Below are 18,736 nucleotides of genomic sequence, written 5' to 3' on the forward strand. Positions count from 1 at the left end.
AACTTAAATATGTAGAAATTATAGTGAAGGTCTTGCATGTAAGCACACATAGGTTAATATCTTAGCAACTACTTGATGTATTGCATTGAGACTTTAAACACTGGTACTCAAACATATCAAAATAATCAAGTAAGATAACTCTGTTTTGCACATAATGCAAATTATGGCCCTTTAGAAATTATGGATTTAGAAATTCTGGCTAAGGTTTTGCACATAACCACATTTAAGTCAATGTCTCAGAAAATTCTTCATGTATTGCAATGAAACTCAAGACAGGTGATTCCAACTTTCCAACTTACTAAATTATTCAATAAGATTAACCTTTTTGCATATATTATAATGTAAATTGTGACCATTTATTATTCAATATTGAAGTTCTGGTTAAGGTTTTGCATGTTAGTGTGCATAAATCAATATCTAAGCAACTACTTGATGTATTGCATTGAAACTTTATAGACAAGGTCTCCTAACCATCCAACCTACTATCCATATACTTAACAAGACTAATTGTGATGCAAAGCATCAAAGCATCACAAATGTTGTTGAAACATGACTAAAAGTAAGTAGATGCAGTTTAGTGGCATACCATCACTTTCCAGTGATACCGGGAAATTATCAGATGACAAATATCGGTATAAAATGACCCGCTTTTTATTGGATATTGAAGGTATGATTATCGGATAAGGATCTCTTTTTGCAGTTTTCGTATTACAATAAGATTATCTAAGTGTCACTTCTTAATAATTCTTGCAATTTCTATGTCAATGATGAGTTATTGTGATAGGTCTATGTCCGGTGTATGTGGTCCGTCGTTCGGCGTCAACAATTGGTTGTAATCATCATCTTCTCCTAAACTGCTTGGACAATTTTAATGAAACTTCATAGGAATGATCCTTGGTTGGTGCTTTTTCAAAATTGTTCAAAGAAATGAATTCCATGCAGAAATCTGGCTGCCATGGCATCCTAAAGGAAAAACTTCAACAATTAGTTATAATCACCATCTTCTCCTAAACCACTTGGACATTTTTAATGAAACTTCATAGGAATGATCCTTTGTTGGTGCTTTTTCAAAATTGTTCAAAGAAATGAGTTCCATGCAGAACTCTGGTTGCCATGGCAACCTTAAGGAAAAACTACAAATCTTTTTTTGGCAAATGCTATGAGGCCTAGTGCTTAAATATTTGGTGTGTAACATTGTCTATTGGTTATCTACCATGTTTATTCAAATTATGCCCCTGGAGAAAATTTGGCCTCACCCGTGGGTTACAACTCTATTATAAATACATTTTGTTAAAATCTGATAGTTATGTAAAGTTTACTCTTAAGCAAAGGCAGCAAGTCTTGCTATATGGTCTCCCCTGTTTTGTTGGAGATTGCACTACTTTCTATTTTTAGTAACAAGGGAATATATTTTAAATTTTATTAAGTCTTTAACATAGTCACTTCTAAGGTAATTATTGTTCTTTTTTTAGGTTCATAGATTGAAATAATTATCATACACTTTATTCTTTAGAAGAAATTTCATTTTTTACTTAATGATAAATTTAATAATCAGACTTTTCCATTGAACTTCATGTAGATTATTGTAAACTCCATGTAGATTATTCTAAGCTACAATCTTGTCTTTTTGTTGGATAGTGAATAAGCCAAATCAAAGAATCAAAGAAGAATTTGATTCTAAATATTTGAAGGAAGGTCATGTTGTCCTAAATGGAAGAAATGATAGTATAAGATAAAGGAGCAAAATGTGTACCAGATTTGATTTTTAGAGCTTAAGGCAGTTTATTGATTTTATTGGATGGTGCACTGTTTGTTTATTGTGTGTCTATACTAAAAGTTCTTCTAGTGTGCAAGCAAATTAACATAGTTTTGTCAGTGTGCAGGCAATTGAACGAAGTCCTGTCAGTGTGCAGGCAATTGAACAAAGTCCTGTCAGTGTGCAGGCAACTGAAAAAAGTCCTGTCGGTGTGCAGGTATCTGTATCAAGTGCTGTCAGTGTTCAGTCAAATATCAAGTCCTGTCAATGTGCAGGTAACTGAACAAAGTCCAGTCAGTGTGCAGGTATGAGAATCAAATTCTGTCAGTGTGCAGTCAATCATCAAGTCCTGTCAGTTTGCAGGCAACTGAACAAAGTCCTATCAGTGTGCAGTCAATCACCAAGTCCTGTTAGTGTGCAGGAATCTGTAACAAGTCCTGTCAGCGTGCAGGCAATTGTGACAAGTCCTGTCAATGATTATCCAGGCAACATGTTTGACCAATATGTTTTTCAATATTCTTTGAGAACAAAAATCAAGCTATGTTGATTACGAAGATTACTCTTTTGCTCAGGTCATGGCCCTCTTGTTTCTGAGTGTTGATGAATCGGATATTAAGGTTCGTAAACCAAGCTGTAAAAAAAACCGTAGCCTTCGAATTTGGGGGCGAGTTATTAAATACCCATTAATTGTGCCCAAAGTTTTGTAAAAACGGTATAAAACTTACGTAAGGTATCTTGATGTTTCCTTTTTCTGAAATCAGTTTATACAATTGTTTTTTTTTAATCTAACACCTTTAATAGTTTTATTTTGCTGATCCATTTTGATCACGTGATCCTCAATGGTACAACATTGAGACACATCCCAAACTGACAATAAATCAAGTTAAATAAATCTTATCTTGCATATATACTATTAATTTTTCCCCTTTCTTATTCGACTTAGAAATTCTGGCGAACGTTTTTAGCGTAAGCACACATAAGTCACTAGCTTACCAATAAGATATATTGCGTTAAAACTCTATACAATCAAGGAAGATAATTCTTTCTAGCACACCGGATAGGCATTTCCGGTGAATTCAGCCAGATGAGTCACGCGCTGTGACGTAATACTTTCAATTTCTTTTATTATACACTTTATGTAATCATAATTATGAGATTTAAATAAATGAGTTCCATAAACATTAACTTTACAAAAATGAAAACAAAACAAAACAAAATAACCCTATAAAGACGTAATTTCGAAGGAACTTATTGACGTCTGCAGTGAATAAAAATTACTGCGCGTCATGACGTCAGTAAACATCATCGCACGCGCTTTTTGGTGATGTGTACAATAATGCGCTTTTTTATGTACTTTCTCCACAAAAAAAAATGTAATTTAATGTATGCTAGAAAAAATATCTGTCACGTGTGTCCGTTCCGGATAGAAAAATCCGACCCTCGGGCACGTTGCGTAGCCGGCAACGCAGGTGCCCTCGGGTCGGATTTTTCTATCCGGAACGGGAACACATGACAGATATTATTAATCTTTTCTTATAACGCAAATTTTGCCGCTTTATTTTGAGTAAGAAATTCTGGTTAAGATAAAAATGGCAACAGGCACATAAAAGCAACACATAAAACAATATTAATATCATGTTTCTAATTTTTCATCGCGTAACATATAATTTACCTGTTGTCTTTTCTAAGAGTCAGCTAAATGGTAACCTTGAAATAGGACAAACTATAGTACATCATTATCCAAATACTGTTCAGACTTTACGAACACCTGTACAATAAACTTCGAAATTTTAACTCAATCAGCAATTGAGTATTATAAATAAGTTTTGTATGCGTCTGAACGCCAGTTCCCCATAAGTTGTATGATATCTGACGTTAAACCAAGACTAAAAGCCAACGTAGCCATTCCTCTTCTAAAGGAATGCGTTGAAAAAATTTCTTCATTTAAACCAATTTGATTAATTTTCTTCTTCAACACTGCCATAAAAGACTTGTAAAGTATCGACTGACCTAACTTTAATCAAAATAAAGGCTGAACTGGATATCTTTTAACATATTTCAACATATATTAGTAAAGGCTCTTACTGGACATAAACTAGAATCTTTCATAATAGATATTGGCATGACTAAAATTCTTACTCCACTCTGAGTAGTCTTAGACCATTTAAAATACACTAATAACCTATTCTCCGCCACTTCCACTCTTGTTATTAAAATTTTTGGATTTCTTAAATCTTTTTTAAAAGTAAGAACCAGAAAAAAGAAAAGCCAAAAGAAAAAATGCAAGCAAAAAGAGACACCAATATATTTTATCATTACTTACCTCAAGAAACCTCAGTGAAATAACTGGTGTAATAAGCTCCGCTATGTCCACTTTGTAACCCAACAACATATGCAAAGGTTTAAACACCACTTACATAGTTTCTGATTGAATCAACCACTAAGGCCAAAATATGCACAAAATAATAAAAATCATTCAATTTGAATTCTTAAATTATTCATTGAACCTTCTGCATACACCTGTCTATCAGTTTTTCTTACTTCCTTTTAACGCTTTCAAATTGCGTTCTGAAAACAGTTAAAAGACGTACTTGCATTATGTTATACATTAAGCATACTACTACCTCTAATCACTATCTACATTATCATGAATCCCAAAACTTGAAATCTTCTCCTGTCACTCTGCATTACTCAAACTCATACCCTCTCTAGTTGGATTCCTAAACGCTATAGAAAATATCGTCTAACAATAACTGTTCTGCCTTAATTTCAAACATAATGAAACTCAAACACAATCGGGAAAAAACAACACATTTCCCTCAAACAATTTTGCAAAAATGGACATCTAGTCTTTCCTGAATCCAATGTTAGCATACTGCCATGTTATCACATAGTACTTTAATCTTCATATTCTTAACGTTCTTTCTTCATAAATGTACACCTACAACTAAGGTAACCATCTCTAGTGCTATTATATGTAGTTTGTTCTTCAATATCTCCTTTGGAAACATATCATGAACATGTCGAGGGGTGAATGCGAAAAGGTTCTAAGTGACATTAAATAAAGAAGACAGAACCTGCCCCCATGAATAAAAACAAAACCACAATCTGTCAAATAACACTGAAAATATTGTCCGGTTCCGACCAATTATTCGCCGACATCATTGAAATACCATTAAACAAAGGTATAAATTTGTACCACCAAGTCCTTCTTAACTTGAACTGGAACGTCATTTAAGCTATTCTTCACTTCATCTTCTACTCTGTACAATTCTTTAATATCCTGGAAATCGTCGCCCTACTCTACACATGCTCCTTTGAATTTAAGTTTACACAACAACGGCTGGACTTCTCGTTTCGTAGCTTTGTCTTTACTTGACAAAGCTTTAATTAGAAACTTGATCTCTCTGGAACATCCCTTTTGTCATATCACGACTGGTGAACAATACCCCTAAAAATGCCAAAACTTCAGAAGGGGGAAACTCGTGTTAGGAGACTCTTCAATACCGCATTTCTCCAACAAGTTACCTAACGTGTTAAAGGCAAACATAGCCTCCGAATGCTTCTCAACTCCAGCAAAATCATCCAAGTAATAGAACACTGCTACTCCTATCATCAACATCAAAAAGGCAATGGTACTTGTCCACCCGCTGACAAATTTGCGCTGAAGATCTACATCCCATTGTTAGTACAGTATCACAAACGATATGGGTTTTTTTCGCACAAGCTACTACATTATAATTTGAAGGGCAAATACAATTCTTTTTTTATACATTAACGATCCTCTCTTTAGCTAATCTAAAGACTAATCTGACAAAATCATAAACTCGAGGAAAATTCTATGACACTGGTTGACCCAAATACCATTTTTTTTGCGCCAAATCATTTAAAGGCCCAGTAATTGCATTGTATTTCAACTCCTTATGCAATTATTATGTAACTTGTACTGGGACCTGACCTCAGCCACTTTATAATACCTATACTTCCAGATATGCTTCATCGCAGTCAAACTATTTTCATCATCTGTAAAATCCAAATTCCAATAAATTACAAACTAACATATCCTTATATCCAAAATTTGACAACATCAACCTCATGTACTCTGTATTGGTTTTATGATGAAGAGGTATTCTAAGGCCCTCGCAATTAAACTTAGTTTAACTTACTCGTGAACCCTAACTAAATTACCAACTTCTTTTGCACACTCCTTTGGTTTCAAAACTGTGCACAACTTGCATGAATGTACATGAATAACACAAATTGGCTTTGTATTTTTATTTACATCCCTTATTTCCTGACTTTTTATCTATCTCCTGAACTTCAAATTTATCTGTCTTTGTTAAATTGATATCAGATTCATACTTGCCAAAACAGTACCGGGGTAAAAATATATCTACCAACTAATGTTTATGTTGAAAAATTGGAATCTGACTCCAACGTCAGGCTGTGCCCGAGTATGGACATGTCGATGAACATTATGGATGTTCCAGTTTCTTTATATCTTTCTGCCAGCATATCGCACTAATGTGTTGAGCCATTCTCAACTTGCCTTTCAAGGCATCTGTCTTAATGATGTCCACTTTACTGGTATTTGTATAGAAAAAGGTTATTGACCCTTATGGAGTGCCTCGACCGACCGTTTCTTCTCTGCCAACCGCAGTCGCAGCTCTTCCTTCTCTCTCTCTGTCTACGAAGTTGCTTCTCTTACTCGTCCAAGGACTCCATATCCGCCAGGCCACCTCGACATCCGAATCCAGCTATTTTATTTCGAAGTGAACACAGGGGACATCACTCTGGCCGCCTCATTCATATTTGAGGTCCGGCACTGCTCGTCCAAACTACTCAACTCTGTTGTACCAACACTGTTAAGTTTTTAAAAATCTTGTTTTGGGCTGCGTTATTTCCTGATTATTACAAAACTTAACTGATGATTGTCTTGCTAAAGTCTCAATCAAGTTTAAAAACGAGTCTTGGATAAACCTAGACGCAATTGAGGCTGCTTCTTTAACAGATCTTTTTGAAATTATTTGGATCAGTTTTGTTGATGAAGACTCATTCCAGTTTGCATATGGGTCATCTTGTTTACGCAATAGAGGGTGCTTCTTTCAATCCTGGTCAGATTGACTGCGTTGATTATATATTGGGTAATCTCAAGCATGGGCAATTGGGATCAAACGCTATGTAACAATGTCAGTTGTAAGAAAAACTTATTTATACAATAGAAATTGCATTTTTCTTTGGATCCCCATGAAACTTGGCTAGAATTTTCATTAAAAATGTAGCTTTAGCAAATTAGTGTCTTATTCAGCCAAAATGGCAGTACAACACAGCATCATAGAGTGCGGTGATAAAAAGGTAATAGAATTGAATGTAATTGCAACAATAAGTAAAAAAAAAGATAATAAAATTCAATGTGGGTCTCAAGTTGATGCAACTTCCATGCGACCTTCAACATGCCAGCTGTTTGACAAAAACCACATCTGTCGATTTATGACTTCAAATTGCAAAACATATAAAGTATATTAATTCCGGGTCGATGTTAAGTTCTTGTAAAACGGAAGGTTTGGAGGATGGACTGATGATAAATGATATACATGTAGCTAGTGCATTAACCATGATATTATGCAAGAGTGATAGTAAGTAAATAGGACAAAACAAGATGTGTAAAAGCTATATTAGCTATTTAGTTGCCCCACTTTTTCTCAACTGAATGGAAAGCCAAAGAGTTTCATAACTTGGCTATAGCTCGAAAAAAATCATACATTCAAGATATTTATTAGTAGATAAAACATTCAAGATATTAATGAGTAGATTTTTAATATGATTTTTATTTTTGAAGGTGTTTGTGAAGTGTCTTGAATAGCTAAGGAGACAATAGGTTCATTTATCTGCAGTGATTTTATTTTTGGCTCAACTTTAACCAATTTGTATAAAGATTCACATTGTTGCTTTAAAAAAAAATAAACATGAAAAATATACACATATTCATATTATTTATGAAAGTCTAGTCCCTTAGCATAGACATTGTATTTCAACAGCCAAGACGGCCGCCGTGTTCTTAGCCCATTACTAGTCTTATTGTATGTATTATAAGTTATTATAATTACAGTAAGACTAGTCATGGGCTCAGAAAACTGTTTAATGGAGTGATGTATTGATTTTCAAGTGTGTAGTTACTTTTATTATATACCCATCATAAATACACACGCAATACATATCGCAAAATACGGTAGTCCGTATTCCACCCCAGTGCCATACTGCCGTATTCCACACTTGTGATGTCACGTCATAACAAGTATCGTTGCGCGATGTTAAAATGACGTCATTAAACAAAATAATGCGTCGTTAAAATGACATTTATTATGAAAACATGTGGCGTTTAAGTGATCTAACCAGTAATGTATATAATAAAAGGGTTATTAGTTCTGCGTTGTTTATTCGGAATGTCGTATTCGACTCTCGCGGATTGTTGCAGATTTTGATTTCAGTCGGCTATAGCGCCTCGTGAAATCCGAATCTACACAATCAAAGTGCTGAAAGCACTGATGGACTAGGGCTTCATTCAGGGGAATGTTGACAACCATATTCTAAGCATTGAAAAAATCGGCTCACATCACAAGGGGTCTCTGTTTAATGGGCTAGCTTAAACTTTAGACTAAAACTGCTTGCAAGCTGCAAAGGAAATTTGAAAAATCTAGTTAAGTGTGTGTATAGTGAGGGGGTGGGGGCACACATACTTCTTTAATTTGATCAAATCCTTTTATATCAAAGGTCTGTTATTTGCAGTTTCAGAGAAGATTTTCAATGATGTAATTATATACTATATAGAAAACCTGTCACCTCTTTTTCAGGGGAGCTTTAAACCACAGGGCCATCCTTTGAACAATCTTTGTAAAAGACATCTACATTGTACACCTATGTCAGACTGCATACACAATGTTATTAGGAAGTAGTTTTTATTTAAAAAGAGAAGAATTATTTTCACCCTCTTAATTTGTGCTTGGTATTCAATTCATATAACACGTTACCATGATAACTTAGTGATGTTGATAAATATTAGGCACTGCCTTCTGTCTAATGCTATTCATATTACTGCTGCAGACTTTTGTACATAGCAAAGCAAGTTGAGCAGACTAAGATGAGATGAATATCGTTTTTAAAGTATGAAATATTGAAATGCCTTTTAAATACTTTGACCATCAAATTTCATAACATGGTGTCAGCAGTTCATCACACTGCTAGTGAGAATGGAATACCAAACATAATTTTATTCTTTATTATATACCCATCATCAATCCACATGCAATACATATCACAAAATACTTTAACCCATATTCCGCTCTAGTGCAATACGGCCATATACCACTCTTGTGACGTCACGTCATAACAAGTATGTTGCGCAATATTAAATTGACGTCATTAAACCAATGAGTGCATCCTTAAAATGAAACTTATTATGCAAAGATGTGGCTTCTAAGAAATCTAATCGGTAATGTATATAATAAAAGGGTTATTAGTACTGCGTTTTGATCCGGATATGGCGGAATGTCATATTTGATTCTGGTAGTTTTTTGTAGATTTGATTTTACTCAGCTTGAGCCTTGTGAAATCCGAATCTGCAAAAATCTACTTGAGTTAAATACAACCTCCTGGATCAAAACGCAGGAACAACAAAACCTGTTACCCCGTGGACAGAGCATCTTTAACCCACAGGGCCATTGTATCTTTGAACAATCATTGTAAAAGACAACTACATACAAGATGCTTAAGGAAGTTGTGATGTCACAGCTTGAGAAATGTAACCGCAAAGTCCGTTTCTGTTATTTACTTGTCCGCGTTTTAGTCAGTAGTTTTTGACAAGAGTTATCTTTCGTAACCTACTGGCATGTGCGCAGTGCAAAATTACTTTCAACTTCTTTCCTAGGCATCTTCGTGGCCCCATGGTGTAAGTCTTAAATATATTTCATAGCTTAGTAAAGAATACTGTTTAATCTTTGTTTCTAGACATAAATGTGCAATGATGATGCATTATATCTACTTCAAAATGTAAACTTGAATCTCAAGCTTTGAGGCCATGCTTGTTGTTGTGCAGAATTCTTCATGTAAATTTACTTGTAGTCAAATATTACCGGTTGTTGTTCAGTAATGGTCAACATGTTGATGTTTAAAAGTTGAAACACTATTTAAACTGTGTCTCTCGTGAGATGTTTAGTAAATCTTTTAATTCGGTGTATTTCTTGAGAAGCTTGATATTCAAGGGAGATAGTACTTGCTTAACCCTGTCCGTGGGATTTGGTCTTGCAGAAGTTGCCTCCCTTGCATCGTTATTAACCATCTAGCTTTATTATTTGTATTTAAACAGATCTTATGATGGGATTTACTTGTAATTTGAGTAAAGATTATTTGATCTGTTGTTCTTAGCCCTTAATGTGTTAGATTATTGTTTAGTATGATGTTCATTTACAATTAACAGTAAATGGATTTAATATTGAATAGAAAGTAGTAGATGATGCTTTTGCAGTGTGCTGTGGATTTATGTTGTAAACAGGTTAGATCTCAGTTTAGTGTTCATTTAATACTAGAATATGGGATCTCATCTGTTCACTTATAACATTTACTTATTCTAACACAGTGGGGGCTAACGGCAGCACATTTCCATTTTCTTTTACCTGAGTGGTAATTCCAGTGTTTGTATTTTCAGCTTTTTACTATATGAATAAAGACTATCTGTGGAACCATCGTTGACATTAATGCAGTCAAAACTCGGTGACAGAACAGTAAAAAGACCACGACCTAACCACAGCAGCGATGTCGTTCAGAAGCGAGCAGGACAAGGGAGAGGACCAAGGCAGTCTAACCCAGGAACAAGGTCTAGAGCAGGACAAGGGAGAGGACCAAGGCAGTCTAACCCAGGAACAAGGTCTAGAGGAAGTAGAAACATCTGAAAGAAGATTAAGAAAATTGACTGAAAAAGGAGAAGAATTGTTTGAAACAAATAAAAATAAATATGTAAACAAACTATCACAAATCAAAGAAAACATCAAAGAAATAATTAGATTACTGGCTGAAAAACCTGACGCGGAGAGAACTGTAATACTTCAATATAGATATCAGCTATCAGAATTCAGATCAGCATATGAGACCGAATCAAATAAGTACATTCAGTTTTTAATAAGCACAAATACAGAGGACAGTTTGAGGGAGAAAGAAGCTGAGATAAAGATTCGCGGACACTTGGTAGACAATGTTGAACAAGTTATGGAAGAAATAAAATTCTCCATCCAACAACAACGTTGGGAGATAGAATCCGCACGGTCTTCAGATAGCCATACTTCTAGTGTTAAATCTAATGTGAGTTCAAGACTAGCTAAGCAAAAAGCAAAATCAGAAGCTGCAAAGGCAACATTAGCATTTAAGAAAAGACAAATAGAAATTATTAAACAGAAAGCAGTGTTAGAGGAAGAACAAATTAGAACCAGGGCAGCTGCTGAAAGAAGGAAAACAGAACTTGAAGCAGATATAGAACTGTTAGATCAAGAGAAAGACGCCTTTGTGTCCAAAGTAGAGTATGATACTTATAGAACTGAAATTGAAAAAAATGGCCCTAGTGAACATAATGCAACTTTTGTGAAGTTTCCGGTTATGGACAAAACTGACCAGACAGAGAAATATGTTCAAGAACTTTCACGCGCCGAAACCCATCATCTAAAGCCGAATGCGATCGATGCGATCGACACAGATAAGATACCAGTGAAACATGAAGTGATAAAAAACAATCATACAGTTTTCAATCCTAATTCGCCTCCATTTGTACCTGCAGGGCAAGATTTGGCGAGATATCTGATGAAAAAAGATCTAATGGTTCAAAGACTAAGCAAGTTTGATGATTGTCCCGAAAACTTTTCAGTGTGGAGATCTACTTTCCGTTCTGTGGTTGATGAACTATGTCTCAATCCCTCAGAAGAATTCGATCTTCTTCTGAAATGGCTAGGACCAGAGTCGAGAAAAAGTGCCGTGAGTCTTCGCGCAGCAAACACTAATGACCCCGCTAAAGGCATAGAAAGACTTTGGTATAGGTTGCATGAAAGATATGGTTCACCAGAGATGGTGGAGTTTGCTTTGAAGAAGAAATTAGAGAAGTTTCCGAGGTTAGGCAACAGAGACAATAAGAGATTATTTGAATTGTCCGACATTCTTTCAGAAATAGAGTCGTGCATGGATGACCCAAGGTATAGTGTGCTTCTCAGCTACTTCAACTCCTCATCTGGCGTGTTGCCTATTGTGACGAAGCTGCCGTACCACCTCCAAAGCAAGTGGATGTCGCAAGCTACGAGATATAAAAAGGGGCATGATGTGACATTTCCTCCTTTTTCCGTATTCTGTGAGTTTGTCCGAGAAATGAGTTCTATGTTGAATGACCCAGGGCTCGCAATTTCTACAGATACAAGAGATACCGGAGACAAAAAAGGTTTCAAGGCTAGCAGTGCTGTGGCAAGTGTTTCCAGGCAAGTCGCTGTGAATGTTAGGAAGACCGATGTTAAAGAATCCGAGTCTACGCAGAAATTTGTATCTCCAGTGAACTGCCCAATACACAACATGAGACATTCGCTAAACCAGTGTAGAACTTTCAAAAACAAGACTATGGCAGACAGAAAGAAATTCCTACGTGAAAATAGAATGTGTTATAAATGCTGTGAGACTGACACTCATATTTTTAAGAACTGCACAGCTTCAGTTAAATGTGAAATTTGTGGCAGTGAACGCCATCCAGCTGCTCTTCATCCTGATGAACGCCAGGCAGAAAGAAACCAGTCACCCTACAAAGCTCATGGCAGGGAGGCGCAGGATGAACGCCAGGCCGAAAGAAACCAGGCACCCTACAAAGCTCATGGCAGGGAGGCGCATAATGAACAGACTGATAGTAAAAACAGGTTCCAGGAAAAGGCGGTGGCCTCATTTTGCACAAATATTTGTGGCAAAGAGTTCGGAGGAAGATCATGTGCAAAAATTGTACCAGTAAAGGTTTATCCCGGGTCAGAAAAGGAAAAAGCAAGAAAAATGTATGCGATTTTGGACGATCAAAGTAATAGAACACTTGCCAGACCTACCTTTTTTGATGCTATGGAAGTCTCTTCAGAACAAGCTGAGCCATATACCTTAGTATCCTGTGCTGGAACATACCAAACAGAAGGAAGATATGTGAAGGGATTGACTGTTTCAGCCATAGACGACAGTGTGGTGTTTCCATTGCCTGACATATTAGAGTGCGACGAGATTCCGAATACCCGTTCTGAGATCCCTTCGCCTGAGATCTCAAGGTATCACCGCCATCTGAAAGATGTAGCCATTCCAGATCTAGATCCAGAAGCAGACATACTTCTTCTGATCGGCCGCGATTTGCCAGAGGCACATCACATCCATGACCAAAGAATAGGTCCGAGAAGTTCCCCCTTCGCCCAGAAGCTAAGCTTAGGATGGGTCATCGTTGGCGATGTGTGCGTGGGAAAATCGCATAAACCAGACATAGTGAACGTAATGAAAACGCGTGTACTCGAAGATGGTCGTCCGACCATATTTCCCCAGTGTAATTACAAGTTCGAAGTCAAAGATCATGACAGAATCCCAATAGATGTTGACGCTAATGTGTTTGCAACAACGAAGTACGACAACAAGCCAGGCCTGTCCACAGACGATAAAGAATTCCTGAAGATCATGGATTCCGAATTCAAGAAGAATGAAGATGGTCATTGGTCTGCCCCGTTGCCATTCAGAGAGCCACGCCCGAGACTGCCAAACAACAAGCCACAAGCGCTGAAGAGGGCTTTAGCTTTAGACAGCAACTTGAAGAGAGATCCTAAAAAGAGACAACACTTTCAAGAGTTCATGGATCAATTGTTTCAGAATGGCCATGCAGAGGTAGCTCGACCACTGGAAGAAAGTGAAGAAAGATGGTACTTACCGGTATTTGGGGTATATCACCCAAAGAAAAAGGATCAGATCCGAGCCGTGTTCGATTCATCAGCAAAGTTCGAAGGCTTGTCGTTAAACAATGTACTTCTTAGCGGTCCAGACCTCGCAAACAGTCTAATTGGTGTTCTGATGCGGTTCAGAGAGAAGGCAGTAGCGATCACAGGAGACATCCAACAAATGTTTTACCAATTCCATGTGCATGAGAGCAACAGAAACTTCCTCAGATTTCTGTGGTACAAAGATAATGACATTGACAAAGAGCTGATAGAGTACAGAATGTGTGTCCACGTATTTGGCAATTCTCCATCTCCTGCTGTTGCTACATACGGCCTCAGAAAAATTGCCCAGATGACAGAGCAATCTCATGGCAGAGATGTCAAAGATTTCATAGACAACAATTTCTATGTGGATGATGGTTTAGCCTCCTTGCCGTCTACTGAAGAAGCAGTCAGCTTAATGAAAAGAACACAGGAAGCTCTATCCACAGGTGGTAAAGTTAGACTCCACAAGATAGCATCCAACGACAAGAGGGTACTGAATGCTTTTCCAGAAGAAGATCTGGAGAAAAACTTAAAAACTTTAGACCTGTCAGAAGACAACTTGCCTACACAGAGAAGTCTTGGACTTAGTTGGGACTTGGAAAATGACTGTTTTGTTTTCCAAGTCGCTGATCAGAAGAAACCCCTGACGAAGAGAGGTGTATTGTCGACAGTCAACAGTCTCTACGATCCTCTCGGATTCTTGGCACCAGTGACGCTTGGAGGAAGGCTGTTGCTTCGCAAAGTAACTGATGAAGTCGATGGCTGGGATGAACCTCTACCAGAAAACTTGAAGACCAAATGGGAAACTTGGGTACAATCGCTGAGTGAGCTTACAACTGTTTCAATTCCTAGAACATATTTCCGACCGGAAGTGTCGGGGCAAGCAGAAAGAGAACTTCATGTGTTTTGCGATGCATCGGAAAAGGCCATAGCTGCAGTCGCATTCTTGAAAACGACAGATGAAGCTGGCAAGAAACATATCGGGTTCGTCCTCGGCAAATCTAAGGTTGCCCCAAAGCACGGTCACACAATTCCACGCCTAGAGCTTTGCGCAGCAGTACTGGGAGTCACAGTAGCTGAAATAGTCTCAGAAGAATTGGCGTTGCCTAATCAGGAAATAAAGTACCATACTGACAGCAAGGTTGTGCTCGGTTATTTGCAGAACAAGAGTCGAAGATTTTACATATATGTTGAGAACAGAGTCAGCCGAATTCTACAGTTTTCAACATCGGACCAATGGCACTACATTGCTACCGAGAAGAATCCAGCTGATTACGGAACCAGGTTTCAGACTCCAAACATGCTGCCAGGGTGTCCTTGGATCACGGGACAAAGTGTGAAAGATATCTGCACTAATGACCTACCCAGTGAACAGTTTTCATTAGTGAATCCAGATAGCGACAATGAAGTGAGACCCCAAGCTCAAGTGTGCAAAACTGTCATTGAAGAAAGTACAATGATTGGAACCAAACGTTTTGAGAAGTTCTCAGATTGGCAAAAGCTAGTAAATGCCATTTCTCTCCTTATGCATGTTGGAAAAGCCTTAAAATCTAAAACTGCAGAAAGTTCCTGCCAAGGTTGGCACCTTTGTAAATGGTATAAAACAGTAAAATCTCACAATGAAGCCAAGAATTTTATCATAAAGCAGTTTCAGCATGAAGCATACAGTAAAGAGATACTGTGTTTGAGAGACGGGAAACCACTACCACGGGATAGCAGCATCTCGACATTGTCTCCTTACTTAGACGAAGATGGCATCTTGAGAGTCGGTGGAAGACTGAAGAATGCAGACCTTCCTCAGCATGAGAAGAAACCAGTTCTTATACCGGGACATTGCCACCTAGCAACATTGCTTGTGCGACATTATCATCAAACGGTATTTCATCAAGGCCGACACTTTACGGAAGGTGCGGTGAGGGCTGCGGGATATTGGATCATTGGTGGCAAAAGACTAATCAATTTCACCATTCACAAGTGTGTAAAATGCAGAAGGTTACGCGGACAGTTGTCACACCAGATGATGTCAGACTTACCCGCAGATAGAGTTACCCCATCGCCTCCTTTCAGTTTTGTGGGCATCGATGTCTTCGGTCCATGGCATATAGTTACTCGTCAAACCAGAGGCGGTGCTGCAACATCCAAACGGTGGGCAGTGTTGTTCATATGTCAGACAACTAGAGCAATACATTTGGAGCTCATCGAAGAAATGAGTAGTTCTTGCTTTATCAATGCTTTGAGAAGATTTTCCGCAATTAGAGGCAAGGTAAAGGAGTTCAGGTCCGATCGCGGAACCAACTTTGTGGGCTCGACAGATGAACTTAAAATCGACGCCATCTGTGTCGAAAATGATCCAGTGCATCAGCATTTGTACAACTCTGGGACTGTATGGAGATTCAATACCCCACATTCGTCACACATGGGGGGTTCGTGGGAACGTTTGATTGGAGTGACAAGGCGTGTATTAGATTCCGTTCTGATGGACAATAGAGGCAGGAATCTTTCCCATGAAATACTCTCGACATTCATGGCTGAAGTCATGGCGATAGTCAACGCTCGTCCCCTGGTACCAGTGTCGTCAGACCCAGATGCACCATTTATTCTTACTCCTGCGACACTTCTCACTCAGAAGACTGACAGTGCTGTAGAGTCATTCAAACATGTAGGAGTGAAAGATGCCTACCGTGCCCAATGGAAGCATGTCCAGTTCCTTTCTGACATTTTTTGGAGTCGGTGGCGATGCGAGTATCTACAGACGATCCAGGAGCGACAGAAGTGGAAATCCAGTGTAGTTAACATTTGCAGCGGCGACGTCGTGCTACTTAGAGATAAAACTGTTTCGCGTAATGAATGGCCTCTGGGCGTAGTGATTCGTACATTCCCAAGTGACGATGGCTTAGTTCGTAAAACAGAAATTCGCGTTGTGGTTGATGGAAAACCAGTGAATTATATCAGACCAGTAACTGAAATTGTTAAGCTTCTGTGAACATGACTGAACTTCACAGTTTGCGCTTCACACAGTTCGCTTCTCGCAGTCGGCTTTGCGCGATTATTAGAGATGAACAATTATGATGTTTATTGCAGAGATAATTGATAAATAGTTTAAATAAGAGGTTTATATAGTGATATATCTGTACAATTTATCAGGCAGGGAGTGTGATGTCACAGCTTGAGAAATGTAACCGCAAAGTCCGTTTCTGTTATTTACTTGTCCGCGTTTTAGTCAGTAGTTTTTGACAAGAGTTATCTTTCGTAACCTACTGGCATGTGCGCAGTGCAAAATTACTTTCAACTTCTTTCCTAGGCATCTTCGTGGCCCCATGGTGTAAGTCTTAAATATATTTCATAGCTTAGTAAAGAATACTGTTTAATCTTTGTTTCTAGACATAAATGTGCAATGATGATGCATTATATCTACTTCAAAATGTAAACTTGAATCTCAAGCTTTGAGGCCATGCTTGTTGTTGTGCAGAATTCTTCATGTAAATTTACTTGTAGTCAAATATTACCGGTTGTTGTTCAGTAATGGTCAACATGTTGATGTTTAAAAGTTGAAACACTATTTAAACTGTGTCTCTCGTGAGATGTTTAGTAAATCTTTTAATTCGGTGTATTTCTTGAGAAGCTTGATATTCAAGGGAGATAGTACTTGCTTAACCCTGTCCGTGGGATTTGGTCTTGCAGAAGTTGCCTCCCTTGCATCGTTATTAACCATCTAGCTTTATTATTTGTATTTAAACAGATCTTATGATGGGATTTACTTGTAATTTGAGTAAAGATTATTTGATCTGTTGTTCTTAGCCCTTAATGTGTTAGATTATTGTTTAGTATGATGTTCATTTACAATTAACAGTAAATGGATTTAATATTGAATAGAAAGTAGTAGATGATGCTTTTGCAGTGTGCTGTGGATTTATGTTGTAAACAGGTTAGATCTCAGTTTAGTGTTCATTTAATACTAGAATATGGGATCTCATCTGTTCACTTATAACATTTACTTATTCTAACACAGTGGGGGCTAACGGCAGCACATTTCCATTTTCTTTTACCTGAGTGGTAATTCCAGTGTTTGTATTTTCAGCTTTTTACTATATGAATAAAGACTATCTGTGGAACCATCGTTGACATTAATGCAGTCAAAACTCGGTGACAGAACAGAAGTAGTTTGGAAAAAAATAAGAATTATTTTCTCCATCTTAATTTGTATGCATTAGATAACTCAATAATTGCAGCAGTTGGCCATTCTTGTATTGTTATCTGTCACTGTCCTGATAGCTCCCTATCTCAATGGATGCAAAAGGTTGTAGGTTCATGATTCTCCTGATCCAATATGTCATACAGAAAGATGTTGAATAATCAAGAAGCTTTCTTTTCAGGCACTCCAAATTGAATAGTACTGTAACATTTGGAGTGCCAAGAATTTGTTGGATTCCTAGGCAACAGGTATCAGGTGTTGCAGTACATTTGGCAAATACTTTTCACCCGTCCTTGTAAATCTAAAAAAGCTTTCATTTCATAAAAGTAGTTCATATAACTATATTAAGGTTGCTAAATCAGAGTTTGAATAATTCTGCAAACTAAATGTGCCTTTAATTGCAGCAATTTGAACTCCTACTCATAATGTCAATTAAGCTGGTTAAGCAATACTGCAGTTCCTTGGTGTGGGGATTGCTTTATTTACTTTAATAAACAAACAGTTATTGCGTTGGAAAGTACAATGTATTAATATGCATTTTTATTGCCCTGACTCCATCCAAGCCTTAAATTTTAGATCAACATGTACTTGGGGCTATGTGTAATATCAATGAGAACTATAAATTATGTTCAATTTAGTGCCACTTATGATATTTCATTCCACATACAATAACACTTAAATGTTTTTTAAAACCAATATCCTATGTTATGATAAAACCATTGCCAAGGTGGTAATTTGAAAAGACAAGAAATAATATCTGGTCAGGGTTTGACATAG

The 18,736-nt window shown here is 37.4% G+C and overlaps 1 protein-coding gene across 3 annotated transcripts; it reads left to right on the plus strand.

Annotated features, from left to right (window-relative positions):
- The first annotated feature begins 112 nt into the window (after window positions 1-112).
- Window positions 113-17,923, plus strand: LOC128218329 (uncharacterized). 3 transcript variants are annotated; one of them, XR_008258355.1, is made up of 3 exons: window positions 113-9,701; window positions 10,458-17,089; window positions 17,846-17,923. XR_008258355.1 is itself a non-coding variant. In XM_052925990.1 (3 exons), the coding sequence occupies exons 2-3, from the start codon at window positions 10,565-10,567 to the stop codon at window positions 16,748-16,750; spliced, it is 6,135 nt and encodes a 2,044-aa protein (XP_052781950.1). In that variant the 5' UTR covers window positions 113-9,701; window positions 10,458-10,564; the 3' UTR covers window positions 16,751-17,765. The 3 variants fall into 3 exon arrangements, 2 of the variants coding, with proteins under 2 accessions (XP_052781950.1, XP_052781942.1); XM_052925990.1 differs by lacking the exon at window positions 17,846-17,923 and having other exon boundaries at window positions 10,458-10,625; window positions 10,677-17,765; XM_052925982.1 differs by lacking the exon at window positions 17,846-17,923 and having other exon boundaries at window positions 10,458-17,765.
- The last annotated feature ends 813 nt before the right edge of the window (window positions 17,924-18,736 follow it).

This window comes from Mya arenaria, chromosome 2, assembly GCF_026914265.1.
Source record: "Mya arenaria isolate MELC-2E11 chromosome 2, ASM2691426v1".
Taxonomy (NCBI): domain Eukaryota; kingdom Metazoa; phylum Mollusca; class Bivalvia; order Myida; family Myidae; genus Mya; species Mya arenaria.